At 39.0% G+C, this 15,113-nt stretch overlaps 2 protein-coding genes across 2 annotated transcripts; both read left to right on the top strand.

Annotated features, from left to right (window-relative positions):
- Positions 1-738: 738 nt before the first annotated feature.
- tmeff1a (transmembrane protein with EGF-like and two follistatin-like domains 1a) lies at positions 739-5,279 on the top strand (the record flags this gene model as incomplete). Its single annotated transcript, XM_081375619.1, has 9 exons — positions 739-877; positions 2,480-2,589; positions 2,746-2,875; positions 3,065-3,091; positions 3,286-3,379; positions 4,315-4,463; positions 4,568-4,685; positions 4,809-4,967; positions 5,072-5,279. The coding sequence occupies 9 exons, from the start codon at positions 739-741 to the stop codon at positions 5,154-5,156; spliced, it is 1,011 nt and encodes a 336-aa protein (XP_081231745.1). The 3' UTR covers positions 5,157-5,279.
- A 3,451-nt stretch (positions 5,280-8,730) lies between these two features.
- On the top strand, positions 8,731-12,385 carry cavin4a (caveolae associated protein 4a). Its single transcript, XM_081374298.1, has 2 exons — positions 8,731-9,239; positions 11,707-12,385. The coding sequence occupies exons 1-2, from the start codon at positions 8,859-8,861 to the stop codon at positions 12,313-12,315; spliced, it is 990 nt and encodes a 329-aa protein (XP_081230424.1). The 5' UTR covers positions 8,731-8,858; the 3' UTR covers positions 12,316-12,385.
- Positions 12,386-15,113: the final 2,728 nt, after the last annotated feature.

Here is a 15,113-nt window from a genome sequence, read left to right as displayed (position 1 = left end):
TGTTACACTGTGTTAATTTTATCTTTATATTTAAGGAAGGGGGTCTCACGAAAGGAATCATCATATTTGTGATGGATTTATAAAATAGAGTAAGAAAAAAGAGCTCGTTATTTCTGAAATGTTCTAACGTTTTGATGGAACTCACAAATATGATGATCTCCTCGCGAGGGATCTCTTTCCTAAAAGTAAATATAAAATATAAATAGGCTAATTATGTAGCCTATAAATAGCCTACTGTGTAAGAAAAAGTATATGATGAAAAGTAGGCATGAACCTATATGATGTTAAAGACTTTTTATAGCCTAATATTGTAGGAAGCAACGCTAATTTTCACAATAGGTTTTAACCTGATTTTTTTTACTTTATTAATAGGTTTTTTCCCCCCTCTAACCATTAAGGGTTTCACGTGACCATATTCAGGTCCGTCTCATGTTGTTGCTGTGGAGTCTATCTCTTCCCTGTATTCCCTGTTCTGTGTCCGTCTAGCGCAGATGAAGGGAAGTGAAGGAAACTGATGCCGTCTCTGCGCGCGCGACACGATAATTAGAGCGCGTGAGCTGGTGTGATGCGTCTAAAGGTATCGGGTCACTGGCCCTTCTTTCATCCCGGCCGATGACAAGAAGAAATGAGCCATAGTAAGTGCAGCATCAGCTTTCATGTGAACCAACATTTCCGCGTCACCTGGCTCACACAGCCGTAGGCTATCAGTCGCGCGGAATCGTCGTGTTCAGCCGCATTATGTCCGGTGGCTCGTGCGCTGCAGGTGCTGGACGCTGTCTCGCGATGTTCGGGCTGCTGGTCCTCGTGCAGACGCCCGGGGCCCTGACTTCCAACACGGAGAGCGACTGTTTGACTGAAGATGACAAAGGATGTGAAGGTGCGAACACACACACACACACACACACACACACACACACACACACACACACACACACACATACACATAGTCTTTAATTTACTGATGGAGTGATGGTGCGGACCTTCCATTGACAACTGTTTTTAAAATGAAGTGCATTGGCATTTTTTATTTTTTAAACGTAGTCTCTTTATGTTAGGAAGCTTTTAGATTTAGCAGTTTGTGAAAATGTCCTGCTGAAAAACATAAACACGACAAAATAAAATATTAAAATGTGATGAATGAAGACCCGGAGTCAGAATTATAATAAATTGAAGAAAAGTTTTACTGAAGATAGTTTGCAGTTTCATCAGCAGAAGTCAGCTTCAAGACTCACAAGGAGTTCGTAGGCTTGCAGTTACAAAGATCACAGCAGTTATACCTTTCACCAAGGTCTAAGCTACGTCCTTGCTTCAGGTTGAATTATTCTCATTGAATATAGATAAACATAGTAATTTTATACAGATAGACTGAAGCATATCTCCATCAATTATGCAGCTGACACTTGGACCCTGAATTTAGGCACGTTGTGACCCTCCAGTTTGCGGATCTGGGTTGCTGGGCGCCAGCCTGTCTCGAACAACAAGTCAGTCAATCTCCAATAATGCCAGTGGTTGCTTTACCTGCAACCAAAAAGACTAACACACACACCGACACACAGCTTTTCTAAGGTTGGATTTGGCCAGGCTCTAACTATAAACTGGAGAGTCTTCAAAACATCAAGATATAACATTCTTTCTCTCAAAGAGAGGACACTTTAATATAACACAATAAAGTAAAGCTTTAACAAAGAAATGGTCCCTCAACTAGGTTCCAGTGACCATTGTGACCTATAGTCGTCATGGTGAGCTAGAAGAACAGATATGTTTTAACACAATGTTGAAGACAAAACATCTCTCAAACAAAACATCTTTCCATATTTCATTTCTGGAAGCCAAGCTAAATGAGCATGCACTGTTACTGCACTTCTAGCATGGACTAGACCCTTCAGTCACCTCTCAGATATATAATACAAACATTAAAGAATACATGAAAAGAACATTTCAGTAATCACACTGGTTACTTCTATAACAAAGTAAAATCTCATAAGCCCAGAGAAGTCATTCAACTCATTTGATATTTAGAAGGAAAACTATAGATTAATACCTTGATTATAATCACTCATCAGATATACATTGAAGCAGCAGTGGATTCTAGAATCCACCCCTTCAGTTCAAGCCAACCTTAGATAGTTAGTTTTAGTTGCTTTCAATTGGTTCCCCAGTTTAAGCAGTTTACAGTTTCTAAAAGGCGCTCTAAAACTAGTCTGAGACACCAGCTAAGGCCATCAAACAGGCTGTTTTTTGTTTTCAGCAGGGTTTCGTTTTTTCAGGTTTTACTATCTTTGTGGTGACATTTGGACGTCATGGTCCCTCGTACATTTTTGCATGTGTATACTTGTCAGAACAGATGGTTTAATCCCTTTCTAAGGCTTCTTCCCACTATTCCTGCTGAGCTAGGTTTTGTACTATCTTTGTGTGGTCAAACACATACATGAACACACTTACACGTGATGCCTTTGACAAAGGTGTGTGTTGGTTTTAGGTATGTCCGAGAAGAACGTTGACCATCATGTGTGTGATGAATATAGTTGTTCTTTCGGAGGAATCTGTAGGGACAACGGATCACACCTGGAGTGTCTTTGTCAGTTTCAGGTTTGTTTTTGTCCTGCCACAATAAGCTCCGCACATTATGAAATTAAACATGGCTTATTACAGCTAATGATGCTAAGAACAGTGTCTAGATTATTGCCCTGTGACATAATTAATGTCTGAGGCTGGTTTCAGGACTCAGGTGTTTGTTTCTTTCAGTGTCCACAGATGTTTGCTCCAGTATGTGGGTCTGATGGTGACACATATCATAGTGAATGTTTCCTAAGACAAGCTGCCTGTGAACAGCAGACCAGAATCACTGTAATTACGGAAGGACACTGTCATCCCGGTTAGCAAAAACAGTAAAAGCCTTTTCAAAGCACTTAGCAATTAAATGCAAAATCAGTGCTATACACTTAATAATATACAATATTTTTTGCTGTATGTATAATATGTAATATGTAAATCTATGTAATACATATATTTAAAACTATTAAGCAGACATGGCGTTTTACATGATATTTATCCTTTTTCTCAGATGCTGAATCGGCATCAGGAGATACAGGTATTTTTATTTAATTTTTTTGCTGTCAGAGCCAACATCTAAAGTTTTGAGCAGTTTAATGGTCTAGGCCCTAGGGAATGTGAAATGTGATCTTCATTGCTGTATGATATTAAGGCAACCAAAATAAAAATGATATGTGACTTTCAATGCAATATTAGACCTTACGTAAACCATGTGTGTATGTTTGTGTGTAGATCTGGAGAGTTCAGGACTAGAGCCCAGCAGATACTCTAAGTGTTCTAGCTGCAAGTTTGGAGCGGAGTGTGATGAAGACTCTGAAGGCATTTGGTTGGTCAACGTGTGTGTGTGTGTGTGTGTGTGTGTGTGTGTGTGTGTGTGTGTGTGTGTGTGTGTGTGTGTGTGTGCTTGTTTATATGATTTATGAGGATACAAATTTTTATAATGACATGGGTATTACACTGGTATTACAATGTAAACATGGTTTATAAGGACATTTATTGAGTCCTAGTAATTAAAATGGCTTTAAAAACATACTAAATAAACATTGTTTTATTAAAAATGTAAATATGCAGAAAGTTTTCTGTGATGGGTGGGTTTAGGGGTATGGTTAGTGTAATAGGATAGAATATACAGTTTGTACAGTATAAAAACCATTATGCCTATGGAATGTCCCCATAATTATAGGTGCACCAACGTGTGTGTGTGTGTGTGTGTGTGTGTGTGTGTGTGTGTGTGTGTGTGTGTGTGTGTGTGTGTGTGTGTGTGTGTGTGTGTGTGTGTGTGTGTGTGTGTGTGCGTTTTATAGAGCAGGAGTTTCCAAACTTTTTTTTCAGCCAAACCCATTAAAGTAAATATTTGCTTGATATTTACCCTGAGATTTTAAATTAATAATTCAATAATTTAACTTAAAATTTGCATGTTCATAGTTCTCCTATTATTAACTATTATTAAATATTGTAGTAGTGTTAGCTTGTAAAAATTGAAGGCATATATATATATATAAATATGTTGCAAATTACAATTGAACTGTAAAATAAAATATACAAATATTTGATAATAATAATATTTTTACTTTACAAGTTACAAAACTAATATTTGTCTTAAATTCTTCATTTTCAAACATTTAAACCCTTGAACTTCTCATGACTTAATTAATTATTAGCTTTTCATCTCACAAACCCCCTGCAGTTCCTTCCCAAAAGCCCATTTGCGAAATCCTTCTATAGAGGCGGACATGCAAGTAACATGCATTTTCTGTGCAGGTGTGTATGTAATATAGACTGCAGTGGATTTAATATGAATCCAGTTTGTGGATCAGATGGCCAGTCTTACAGTAATCCATGTCAGGTCAGAGAAGCTTCCTGCTTGAAACAAGCTCAGATTAATGTCAAACACCTTGGGCAATGTCCAGGTAAACACACACACACATAAATCATACAATCAGCAAACACATGTAGAGACAAATGTGTAAAAAAATTCTGTAATCAGATATGACATGTTTGATTCATCCCATAGATTCAGTGGTATTATTGGGCGGAGTCAGTGTGGGCGGAGCAATGCCCTGTGCTGAAATCAACAGCAGCTTTTGTGTGCATGGAACCTGTGAGATGAAAAATGATCTGGCAACATGCAGGTATGATCCGCAACACATGCACAAGTCATCTATTGTAGTAAATCTCAATTGGCTGTAAAAATGAAAAGGATTTTAGGCATATGTGGTTGATGTGTTTCGGTCAATCACAGTCGTATTGTTTAGGTGTGATGTGGGGTTCTCCGGTGTGCACTGTGAGCAGAGAGACTTCAGTGAGTTGTACGTGGTGCCCAATGGACAGAAGCTTCAATACGTCCTGATTGCTGTGATTATTGCTGCTGTACAGATCAGCATAATTATCGCTATCATAATATGCATCACAAGGTAAAACTCTTCTCATGCACAGTAGTATGCACCAAATAAATTCTAATATAGAAAAAAAGCACAAATATCACACACTCACCAAATCTCAAAACTGTTGCCTTTAGGATTCATCCAAAAAACCCACGAGCCCATCTTCAGAAACAGAGCCTAGGTCACTCACCCAAAGATGGAGGACGCAGGATTGTATAGCTGCTGATAACTTAAACAGAAACGCACAAACTGTACTCTCTTAAAACTCTTTTTTTGTCACTAAGCACACATACTACTCATCTACTCACATACATCACATACACCCCATACCCCAATAGCTTCTTCACACTCAAACACTATTACACTCTCACTGAAGCGTTTTGGAAAGAATTCTATCTTTCAACAGTGATATTTCAGTGGCCTTATTCCATCTTGTCACCAGGAGTTTTTTTATGTTAAAATCTCTACATTCCCAGTGTTCTCTCCCCTTCACAGTTTTGCCTTTTTCATCTCTCTCCGTCACTTTCTTTCTAGTCTAAATGCAGTAAATCCACATGGTCAAATGTTTACATTAAGTCGATTTTTACATGTTCTGAACAATATTGGAGTGATGCTTGCCACGCAAAACGTGCTAGCAAGATTTAAGAGTGATGGCATATTGTCAAGGAGAATGTGTGCTATTACTTTCAAAAGCTATAAGATGATTTTCACTTGGAGGACAATATAACGGGCATACAAATCCCATATTTATATTTATACTGACTAAGATAGGGTGGCCGAAAGAGCTCAACGAAAAAAACACCAGCAAATTTGAAAACATCTTCATCAGTTTGACAACAGATGTGCTGCAAATACTCACAACACAACCAAATATAGAAATGCACTGCAAATACTTATAACGCGACCAAATACAGAAACGCGCTGCAAATACTCAGTATTGTGAGTATTTGCAGAGTGGTTGTATTGCAGTACGTTTTTGTATTTGGTTCTATTGTGAGTACTTGCTGTGCGTTTCTGTATTTGGTTGCATTGTGAGTATTTGCAGTGTGTTTCTGTATTTGGTTGCGTTGCAAATATTTGCAGTGCATTTCCTACATATGCTTGTATTATGAGTACTTGCAGTGCCTTTCTCTATTTGGTTGCGTTGCGAGTATTTGCAGTGCGTTTCTGTATTTGGTTGCGTTGCGAGTATTTGCAGTGCGTTTCTGTATTTGGTTGCATTATGAGTATTTGCAGTGCATTTCTGTATTTGGTTGCGTTGTAAATATTTGCTGTGCATTTCCTACATATGCTTGTATTATGAGTACTTGCAGTGCCTTTCTGTATTTGGTTGCGTTGCGAGTATTTGCAGTGCATTTCTGTATTTGGTTGCATTGTGAGTATTTGCAGTGCATTTCTGTATTTGGTTGCGTTGTAAATATTTGCTGTGCATTTCCTACATATGCTTGTATTATGAGTACTTGCAGTGCATTTCTGTATTTGGTTGCGTTGTAAATATTTGCAGTGCATTTCCTACATATGCTTGTATTATGAGTACTTGCAGTGCCTTTCTGTATTTGGTTGCGTTGCAAGTATTTGCAGTGCGTTTCTGTATTTGGTTGCGTTGTAAATATTTGCTGTGCATTTCCTACATATGCTTGTATTATGAGTATTTGCAGTGCATTTCTGTATTTGGTTGCGTTGTAAATATTTGCAGTGCAATTCCTACATATGCTTGTATTATGAGTACTTGCAGTGCCTTTCTGAATTTTGTTTACGTTGCGAGTATTTGCAGTGCGTTTCTGTATTTGGTTGCATTGTGAGTATTTGCAGAGCATTTCTGTATTTGGTTGCATTATGAGTACTTGCAGTGCATTTCTGTATTTGGTTGCGTTGTAAATATTTGCAGTGCATTTCCTACATATGCTTGTATTATGAGTACTTGCAGTGCCTTTCTGTATTTGGTTGCATTGCGAGTATTTGCAGTGCGTTTCTGTATTTGGTTGTGTTGCGAGTATTTGCAGTGCGTTTCTGTATTTGGTTGCATTGCGAGTATTTGCAGTGCGTTTCTGTATTTGGTTGCGTTGCGAGTATTTGCAGTGCGTTTCTGTATTTGGTTGCATTGTGAGTATTTGCAGAGCATTTCTGTATTTGGTTGCATTATGAGTACTTGCAGTGCATTTCTGTATTTGGTTGCGTTGTAAATATTTGCAGTGCATTTCCTTCATATGCTTGTATTATGAGTACTTGCAGTGCCTTTCTGTATTTGGTTGCGTGGCGAGTATTTGCAGTGCGTTTCTGTATTTGGTTGCGTTGCGAGTATTTGCAGTGCGTTTCTGTATTTGGTTGCGTTGCGAGTATTTGCATTGCGTTTCTGTATTTGGTTGCGTTGCGAGTATATGCAGCATATGTTGTCAAACAAAATATGTTTTCTTAATTTGTTGGTGTTTTTTCTATTTGCATGCGTTTTCTTCAGTTGCAGAACATTACCCAAGCCATTTATTGGGACCAGAATATTACTGACACTCTTTTATCTTTGGCCAGTAAGCAACCGCTCAGAACACCCTAGCAACCACATAGAAACATGCAAAAAAAAACCTCCTTGAAAGCCTTAGCAACTACATAGCAATGCCCTGGCAACCACCCACAGCACAATAGCTTTGTGACTTTGGCATGGATCACTCAGATATTCTTAAAAAAAAAAGAAAAGAAAAGGAAAAATATAGTTGTTTTTAGTGTCCAAACTCTCCATAAGAGATTTACAGTGTGGGCCACAGGTTAAAGATATATATCAGAGAATGTTTGTAAAGCCTACTCCTGCCAGAATCTGTTGTTTTCTCTTTATATTTTACCTTCTATCCTCCTCATTTTTAATGTAAGAGAAGGTGTAATCATTTTTAACTTGAATGTGTGAGGCTTCCGTTGTCAATTATTTTAGCTGTAAAAAAAAGTCTGTTATGCTGCTTGATGTTGCAAACCGGTATTTGCTATTATTTTCTATTTGTTTACCTACAGTACAGTAGCTAATGAATCCAAAGTCTTGCACATCCACAGGAAATAATTTACTTCCACATAGAAAAATATGGTGGATAAAGCTGGCAAAAAGGAAATAATAGCAGCTGTGTTTTAGCACAATTCAAAACCAAGCAATCCAAACCTCTTACAACTGAATTTTCCTAAAGAAGTTTATCAGTCTTATAAATCAGTTTGTGAATCAGTGACTTGATATTATGTGAAGGCCTGTGAAAGTTTGCATGTCAAATCTGTTTAAACTCAGTAAAAATGTATAAAGTGAGTTTTAAGGAAAATGTCATGTCTTTAGTGTTTTTCTTAAAGTTCTAGTGTATTTTCCTCAGTTACTCAAAGTGCATGCTGGGAGGTGCAGTTTTCGTATGCCTTAATGTGAGGTCAGAGGTCAAAACGCCAATGTGAAACCCCTCCAAGGTCAGTTTACACTGTGTGTGTGTGTGTGTGTGTGTGTGCGTTCCTCAGCTGTTGGCTTCAGTTGAGTTGACGGTATGCCACAGGAGGGCAGATTTATAAAAGTAAGTCCACCTCACCACACAAACACACACATTTGCTCTCTAGATCAATGCCACTGTCATTTTAGATATTTCAGAGCTGAGAAAGCAACACATATTATTATGCATATCACAAGCCACCATAACACATGCACACAGTACTGGAATGTATGAATTAATGGGGCTTTCCAACGCTTCTGTGATACAGCTTCCAAAACTGTCTTAGTGTCCTCTTACAGTTGTATTTATATCCATGCATTTATATCTTTGTGTGAACAGGGGTGGAGTTTGTCAGATTCCATTGGAGTCTCTCTCTTGGAGTGTCAGTTTCTCTCTACTGTGTGTTTGATTCCGCCAGGCCCCTTACCCATCTCTGGCCCGGTAGCTTTACTTTCAGGGACGGTGAAAAGGAGAATCAGAGATGGAAAAGAGAGGAGATGTCATGTTGGGGGTCGAGGATGAATCCGGGCAGCCCATCTCGGCCCTGTCGATTCTCTCTCTGCTGGAACGCGTGTCTACGATCATCGATGGCGTCCAGGCGAGCCAGCAGCGCATGGAGGAGCGACAGCAGCAGCTCGAAAGCTCTGTAAACGCTGTCCAATCCGAGCTTATTAAACTGGCTCGTGACCATGGCGCCACAGCAACAACCGTTGACAAACTGCTGCAGAAAGCCCGTCGCGTGAGCACACACGTTAAAGAAGTACGTTCACGTGTGGAGAAACAGAACGTGCGTGTGAAGAAGGTGGAAACTACACAGGATGAGCTTCTCACACGCAACAAGTTCAGGGTTGTTATCTACCAGGTAAACCCATTGCTAACCACTGCATGCATGTTAAGGTGCGGTCACATTAGCGACATTTTGGTGAGATTCCACAGGCAAAAAAGGTCCACTGTCTATTGTCAATAATTTAGCACTTTATGAAGCACAGCTCACACAGAAGTCACTTTCAAACAAAGCAGCTTTTTGTTGGTCAACAACTTGAAGAATTCCTATTGAAGTGATTGGATTTCACTCGTGAAAATTCACCAAACTGTAAATGTGATCAAACTTTTTGGGTGATTGATAGTGAAGCTCTATACTTTTGGCATTTAACAGCAAGTTGCCTCTGTAATCTCACAATGACATCTGCTGTATGCACACTTGAGAATTTCCTTTCTAGAGCTGATTGGCTACCTATTTATGTTTGTGTGTCAGATGACAATAAAGATATTTTTGATATGTTCATTCAAGAGTGACACTGGACCTCAACCACCACAGATACAGATTAGTAGTTGTAGTCCAATGTGGTTCATCAATGATCTATTCTTAAACTATTACATTTGAGAAAATGTGTTACAAATTAGTCTAAATTAGGCTGTTAGTGTGTGTGTGTGTGTGTGTGTGTGTGTGTGTGTGTGTGTGTGTGTGTGTGTGTGTGTGTGTGTGTGTGTGTGTGTGTGTGTGTGTGTGTGTGTGTGTGTGTGTGTGTGTGTGTGTGTGTGTGTGTATGAGAGTGTGTTTGTGAGTAGTTATTCTGGGCTTTCCTAATATAGAGCTGCTGAACACAGCTGAAGAGACTCTTTAAGGCTATTCCCTGAATAGGGAGTTTATTCATACACATACTGTACATAGACATCCATTCTTACAGACTGAAAAAATGTCCTCAAGGGAAGGGTAGTCTCAAGTAACCAGACATTAGACTGACATAAAATCTAGTCCACTTTGCTTGTGATGGCCAAGAACCACCCACTTAAACAGGATCAGATTGTCTGACTGACATTGAAGTGGTTTACAGTGAATTTAGAACAGCTAAGCGATGTTGTTAGGCACGATGTGGAGTGGAGGTGTAGGTTTGTAATTTACAGCAGATTTAAATGCGGCTCAACTAATCAGAATCAAGGACCGGAAAAAAAAAGTGTTTTATAAAAAGTTTTAATATTATGGTGATTTTAACTAGTTCAATGTTCAATGTGCATCAGACATATCATCTTATTTGCATCATCATAAATTTTGCAAAAACAAACAAACAAAACAGCTGAAACTATATCAGTAATTTTTACCTAACAAGATAGTTCAGTCAAAATAAATAAATTCTGTCATCATTTATTCACCCTCATGTCGTTCCAAGAAGATTTTTTTTCTCCTTTCAATGAAAGTCATTGGGGTCTAATGTTGTTTTGGACTACACTGACTTTCATTATATGGACAAAACAGTTAAAAATATTCTTCAAACTAAAATATTCTCTACATTTTTAAGTGAACAATCCCTTTAAGTATATGAGTTGTATTCTGTAACTGAACCAACATTTTACACCCAACGCAGCACCTGAAATGTAGGCTGTCTGTTTTTGTTTTGGTAAGAGCAAGAGCTAAAGCTCAACATTCATATTTATGCTTTAATTAATGTAATACATTTAAATAGAAATTTGCATTTAGATCTTAAAGGGTTCACCCAAAAATGCAAATTCTGTTATTAATTACTCACCCTCATGTTGTTCCAAAACCGTAAGACTTTAGTTCATCTTCAGAACACAAACGGACACAAAATGAAATCTGAGAGCTTTCTGTCCCTCCACTGACAGCTTACGCATCTACCACGTTCAAGTCCCAGAAAGGTAGTAAAGACATCATTAAAGTAATCCATGTGAATTCAGTGGTTTAACTTCAATTTTAAGAAGTGACAAGAGTGCTTTGTTGGCGCAAAAAAAAACCACTTGTTTACCACTCTATGAATCCACACAACATGCATGCGTCGTTGTGCTCTCATGAACGCATGTTAGATATTAATACTTTGTAAATAAAGAGGTAAATTATGTTTTTTGTTTGTTTGTTTTTTGCACAAACAAAGCACTTGCATCGCTTCATAAAACTGAGGTTAAATCACTTGGGTCACATGGAATACTTTTATGATGCCTTATCTTTCTGGGGCTTGAAAGTGGTAGTTGCAAAGGCTGTCAATGGAGGGACAGAATGGTCTCAGATTTCATTTCATGTTAATTTGTGTTCCAGAGATGAACGAAAGACTTAAGGGTTTGGAATGACATAAGGGTGAATAATTCATGACAGAATTAGCATTTTTGAGTGAACTAACGCTTTAATAAATAATTAAATCTAAATATGTTAATATTGAAATTGATGTTTGGTAATCAGCACAATGACTCTTGCATCTTGTTGAGTTTGACATTGTTGCAAGAAAGCATAACACATCTGAGTTCTTCTCCATGACCTTCTGGGAGTGGGTAAAGTCAGAGTGTGTTTTCCAGTGAATAATAGTCTCTCCTGTGTGCAGGGTGAAACTGAAGTTCCCTCTGTTGCTGTCACCAAGACTCCCAAGGGGGCAGGGCTTGCTAACTTGGAGGTGGAGCCAGATGAGTATGACATCCCTGCTGACCTATCATCTGATGAGGAGTACATGGTGGTAGAGGAGGGTGAGTCATCCCGGGGCGCACGTCTGAAACAGAGCGGCTTAAAAGGCATTGAGAACATCAAAGCTGCGTTCTCCAAAGAGAACATGAGCAAGACCCGCGATAAGACGCGGGAAAACCTAAGCAAGACCAAGGAGAGCCTGAGTAAGACGGGCCAAACGCTTGGAACCAAATTCAACACCTTGGGTGAGAAGATCGTGCCCCCCGAGCAGCGAGAGAAGATGCGTCAGAGCAGCGAGAGGCTGAAGGAAAACATTGCTAAGAAAGCACCCACTAAAGAATCGTTCAAAATCAAACTGAAGAAGGAACGCACTGTCGCTGAGGGCCAGGAAGGTGCAGAGGGCGAGCCAGCTGTGACTCCTCCCAAAGGCAGGAAGCCCAGCCCAGATGTGACATACACAGAGGTGGTTACCGAGATCAAGAGGGAGGGTCCAGTATCAGAAGAGGGGGCGACTCGTATTCAAGAGGACTGAAAAAGGAAATTCACCACAGAAACTGTGGAGAAATGGATGGAACAAAACATATAAAATGCAGAGGAAGTAATTGGAAGTGGAAGAAAGAGGAGAATTGTTCATAAAATGTGCTCTAAAATGTGAGAGTGTATATGAGTATGTGTGTTGGGTAGCCAAATTAATTAATAGTGCTAGCACTATTAATGTTTGTGTCATTTCTGTTACAATAAACCACATGTGAAATGTATTAAAATGTGAAAACATATCCTGTCTAATGTGTCCTCTTACTCTGCATTTGTGTTTTGATTACCATGTAAAGAGCAGATGACTCTGTCCAAAACACTGGTAGTCACATTGGGGACTGAACCTCAGAAGGCCAGAGAACATTTGAATCTCCAAACATTCATGTTCATACACACACCAACATCACAGAGACAGAGACTGGCAGAGTGAAAGAAAGATTGACCCATCAGCCAAAAAAAGATCTCTTGGAATTAATCTCAACAGCTGAGCGGCTCTGCCCAGCTCATAGTAACCCAACATTATAAAACATACTTTGACTCACGGTTTATCTCGGAAACAACACAAGCATTCAAATTTTTCAGTTCAGCTTTTCACTCAAATAGTTTTTCTAATGTAAATATATATACAGTGAGGAAAATAAGTATTTGAACACCCTGCTATTTTGCAAGTTCTCCCACTTAGAAATCATGGAGGGGTCTGAAATTGTCATCGTAGGTGCATGTCCACTGTGAGAGACATAATCTAAAAAAAAAAATCCAGAAATCACAATGTATGATTTTTTAACTATTTATTTGTGTGATACAGCTGCAAATAAGTATTTGAACACCTGAGAAAATCAATGTTAATATTTGGTACAGTAGCCTTTGTTTGCAATTACAGAGGTCAAACGTTTCCTGTAGTTTTTCACCAGGTTTGCACACACTGCAGGAGGGATTTTGGCCCACTCTTCCACACAGATCTTCTCTAGATCAGTCAGGTTTCTGGGCTGTCGCTGAGAAACATGGAGTTTGAGCTCCCTCCAAAGATTCTCTATTGGGTTTAGGTCTGGAGACTGGCTAGGCCACGCCAGAACCTTGATATGCTTCTTACAGAGCCACTCCTTGGTTATCCTGGCTGTGTGCTTCAGGTCATTAAGACCCAGCCTCGACCCATCTTCAATGCTCTAACTGAGGGAAGGAGGTTGTTCCCCAAAATCTCGCAATACATGGCCCCGGTCATCCTCTCCTTAATACAGTGCAGTTGCCCTGTCCCATGTGCAGAAAAACACCCCCAAAGCATGATGCTACCACCCCCATGCTTCACAGTAGGGATGGTGTTCTTGGGATGGTACTCATCATTCTTCTTCCTCCAAACACGTTTAATGGAATTATGACCAAAAAGTTATATTTTGGTCTCATCTGACCACATGACTTTCTCCCATGATCATCCAAATGGTCATTGGCAAACTTAAGATGGGCCTTGACATGTGCTGGTTTAAGCAGGGGAACCTTCCGTGCCATGCATGATTTCAAACCATGACGTCTTAGTGTATTACCAACAGTAACCTTGGAAACGGTGGTCCCAGCTCTTTTCAGGTCATTGACCAGCTCCTCCCGTGTAGTTCTGGGCTGATTTCTCACCTTTCTTAGGATCATTGAGACCCCACGAGGTGAGATCTTGCATGGAGCCCCAGTCCGAGGGAGATTGACAGTCATGTTTAGCTTCTTCCATTTTCTAATGATTGCTCCAACAGTGGACCTTTTTTCACCAAGCTGCTTGGCAATTTCCCCGTAGCCCTTTCCAGCCTTGTGGAGGTGTACAATTTTGTCTCTAGTGTCTTTGGACAGCTCTTTGGTCTTGGCCATGTTAGTAGTTGGATTCTTACTGATTGTATGGGGTGGACAGGTGTCTTTATGCACCTAACGACCTCAAACAGGTGCATCTAATTTAGGATAATAAATGGAGTGGAGGTGGACATTTTAAAGGCAGACTAACAGGTCTTTGAGGGTCAGAATTCTAGCTGATAGACAGGTGTTCAAATACTTATTTGCAGCTGTATCATACAAATAAATAGTTAAAAAATCATATATTGTGATTTCTGGATTTTTTTTTTAGATTATGTCTCTCACAGTGGACATGCACCTACGATGACAATTTCAGACCCCTCCATGATTTCCAAGTGGGAGAACTTGCAAAATAGCAGGGTGTTCAAATACTTATTTTCCTCACTGTATATAGGTCAATATATACACGTGTGTGTGTGTGTGTGTGTGTGTGTGTGTGTGTGTGTGTGTGTGTGTGTGTGTGTGTGTGTGTGTGTGTGTGTGTGTGTGTGTGTGTGTGTGTGTGTGTGTGTGTGTGTGTGTGTGAAAGAAAAATAAGTAATAATATACACTACTTTTCAAAAGTTTAGGGTCAATAAGATTTTTTTTTAAGAAATTGTATTCATCTTTATTTAGCAATGAGGCATTAAATTAATCAGGAGTGACAGTAAAGACTTTTATAATATATAAAAAAAACTATTTTCAAACTTTCTATTCATCAAAGAAACTTTGAAAAAAATGCATCACGGTTTTCACAAAAATATTACACAACCATTTTCAACACTGATAATGAAAACAGAAATGTTTAAACACCAAATCAGCATATTATAATGATTTCTGTAGGACCATGTGACACTGAAGCCTGCATAATGGCTGCTGAAAATTCAGCTTAGCATATAAATTAAAATTTTAACTATATTAAAATAGAAAGTTATTTGAAATTCCAATAATAATTCACAATATTACAATTTTTATTGTCTTTTTTTAATAAAT

This window comes from Scardinius erythrophthalmus (genome assembly GCF_964197995.2).
Source record: "Scardinius erythrophthalmus genome assembly, chromosome: 9".
NCBI classification, from domain to species: Eukaryota; Metazoa; Chordata; class Actinopteri; order Cypriniformes; family Leuciscidae; genus Scardinius; species Scardinius erythrophthalmus.
This window is presented reverse-complemented; position numbering and strand designations above follow the sequence as displayed.

Bases quoted from the DNA above. Each gene is read 5' to 3' on its own strand.
- cavin4a (XM_081374298.1), top strand. From the start codon at position 8,859: ATGGAAAAGAGAGGAGATGTCATGTTGGGGGTCGAGGATGAATCCGGG. The intron at 9,240-11,706 runs GTAAACCCATTG...TCCTGTGTGCAG, and splicing joins TCAGGGTTGTTATCTACCAG to GGTGAAACTGAAGTTCCCTC.